The 2,513-nt window shown below is 49.4% G+C and overlaps 1 protein-coding gene across 1 annotated transcript; it reads left to right on the top strand.

Moving 5' to 3' along the window:
- The first annotated feature begins 1,613 nt into the window (after positions 1 to 1,613).
- LOC124670198 (E3 ubiquitin-protein ligase RING1-like) lies at positions 1,614 to 2,189 on the top strand. The gene has a single exon (XM_047206709.1). The coding sequence runs from the start codon at positions 1,614 to 1,616 to the stop codon at positions 2,187 to 2,189; it is 576 nt and encodes a 191-aa protein (XP_047062665.1).
- Positions 2,190 to 2,513: the final 324 nt, after the last annotated feature.

The raw sequence follows: 2,513 nt of genomic DNA, 5'->3' as shown, positions 1-2,513 counted from the left end.
CATCGAGCCTAAATCTTTAACCCAGATCCAGCCCACAGGCATGCTCGAGGCTGCCCAAGCTCAGGAATTTCAAGCCGGGCTCCCCATGGTCAGGTATATTCGTGGCAGAGGCGTGTCTCACAGTATAGGGGAGGTGCTATGCACCGAGCTGATCGGTGGAAGTGGACGCACCGCACACCCCCCAGGCGTATATGGGCTCGGCCCATTAACGTGATCGTACCGTTTCGTTCTTTTGACCATTCTGGACTGTTTCTTTCGTTCAGTTTAATTTTTTTTTGTTTTTTTGCTTTTTTGTTTTTCCTGATCTATTTTTTTACGTTTTTCATAGGCTGATTCTTTTTAGACCCGTTTTTTAAAATTATTTTAGTTTTCCTTAAAATTTAAATGTTTTCAAAATTCGAATATTTTTCAGATTGGAACAATTTTCAAATTGGAACTAATTTTAAATCGGAACAAATTTTAAATTGGAACAAAATTTCAAAATTTATTATATTTTATATGTCAACAATTTTAAATTTGAACATTTTTAAAATTTGAACAACTTTTAAATTTAAACAATTTTTGAATTTGAACAATTATAGAATTTGAAAAAATATCATATTTAAACAATTTTCTTATTTGAACAATTTTTATACTTGAACAATTTTCGAATTTGAACAAATTTTATACTTGAACAATTTTTGCATTTGAACAAATTTTATACGAACAAATTTTCGAATTTGATTTTTTCTTGAATATTTGAGATAGAACATTTTATATTTAAAAAATATTTAAATTTAAAAATTAAATCTTGAGAACGAAAAAAAAACAGAAAAAGAAAAGAAACAGAAAAAAAGAAACAGAAAAGAAAATTAAAACAGAAAACAGAAAATATCACGAACTGGGCCGACCAGGCCGGCCCATACCGCGCGCGGGGGTGTGTGCGGCGCGCGGTAGCCACCGACCTGGTCGGCATATAGGATTTGCCCAGTATAGAGTGATAAAAACACTTTGTCCTTTGGGCCTTACAAGCGAGAGAGTAGGAAAGATCATTAGGGCTCTCTTTTGTAGTATGGCTCGGCCCACACCATGAACCCAATTCAGTCCTCCCTTCTCCCCCAGTTATATTGGGCCAAACTCACAGCACGGGCACCTGTTCACACTTTGATTTCCGCATCCAAATCTGGCCCAAAGACGATGACCAAATCCGTGTTCTACCCGTACGCGCGCTCCCTTCTTCTACAACCTTCCAGTCACATGCAGAACACACTGTGGACTTCAGCTGACCCCACCGGTCAGTGCCCCATAGCTCGCGCCGACGAAATATCTGGAAGATTCCGGAACCACACTGACCTGGCCCCACCACGCGCCGTCCCATCGTAACCGAATTCTCCCAACTCCTCCACCGGGGCGATGACGTCCTCTCCCGTCGGGAAATTAGGGCCCACAGCTCAGAGACACAGCGCGCCAGCCTAGAATCTTCCAGAACCTTCACCGCGCCGCTGGCCCCGCGCCTCTTATATACGCTCCCATCCCAAATCCGCCAAATATCATACAGGAAAAACAAGCAAAACTCGGCTCCTCTCCTCCATCTCGCTCGCCCCTCGATCAGCTCCCCGCTCCGCTCCGCGCCCATGGATTCGGCGAACGACGCGCGCCGCGCGGAGGCCAGGGCGGCCGGCATCCTGCGGCTGCTCATGGGGATGGCGGCGGGGGCGGGGGCGGGGGCAATGCCGGGGGCGCGCGGGGTGATGCTGGTGCAGCACGTCCTCGTCGGCGGCGACGGCACCGGCGACCTCTTCTCCGGCGGGGTCGGCGGTGGGGTCCCGCCGGCGTCCAAGGCGGCTATCGCCGCGCTGAGGGAGGTCAGGGCGGAGCAGGAGGGCTCCCCGCTGGGCGACTGCGCGATCTGCCTGGACGCGTTCGACGCCGGCAAGGAGATGCCGTGCGGGCACCGCTTCCACGGGGAGTGCCTCGACCGGTGGCTCGGCGTGCACGGCAGCTGCCCCGTCTGCCGCAGCGAGCTCCCCAAGCCGGATCCCGCGGCGGCGGCGGAGGAGGAGCAGCAGCAGAACGGCGACGAGAGGCAGGGACCCCCGGGCGCCGTGCTGCTGAGCTTCCTGGTGATGGGAGCACCGCAGCAGCAGGAGCAGGAGGAGCAGATGGAGGTGGAGGAGCCGTGGAACATCAGGGTCGAGGACGTAGATTAGGAAGTAGAGTTAATCTTCGAATTGGGTTCGATTGGTTCAATCCGGCGGCGGCTGCTTTGCTTGTTTCTTCGTCATCTTCGTTTGTACATACCCAGAGGAGAAGAAGGAAATTGGGGCTAACTGTGAATATTCTTTTAGATGTTGAAGATGATGTACTAATGTCAATGGAACGCGTTTTCTTTTCAGAGAATCCTCCAGATTCCATGACCTGTTGCACTGAAATTTCACTTCCAAACTCCAATTGTGCAATGCGCATAATACTGTGTCAAGTTTGTTCTTGTTTCTACATGAAAACCAGATTGGACCGGTGGTACGGTTGCTTCA

Source organism: Lolium rigidum, chromosome 7 (assembly GCF_022539505.1).
Source record: "Lolium rigidum isolate FL_2022 chromosome 7, APGP_CSIRO_Lrig_0.1, whole genome shotgun sequence".
NCBI classification, from domain to species: domain Eukaryota; kingdom Viridiplantae; phylum Streptophyta; class Magnoliopsida; order Poales; family Poaceae; genus Lolium; species Lolium rigidum.
This window is presented reverse-complemented; position numbering and strand designations above follow the sequence as displayed.

Excerpts from the sequence above, each read along its gene's own strand:
- LOC124670198 (XM_047206709.1), top strand. The coding sequence starts at position 1,614 with ATGGATTCGGCGAACGACGCGCGCCGCGCGGAGGCCAGGGCGGCCGGC.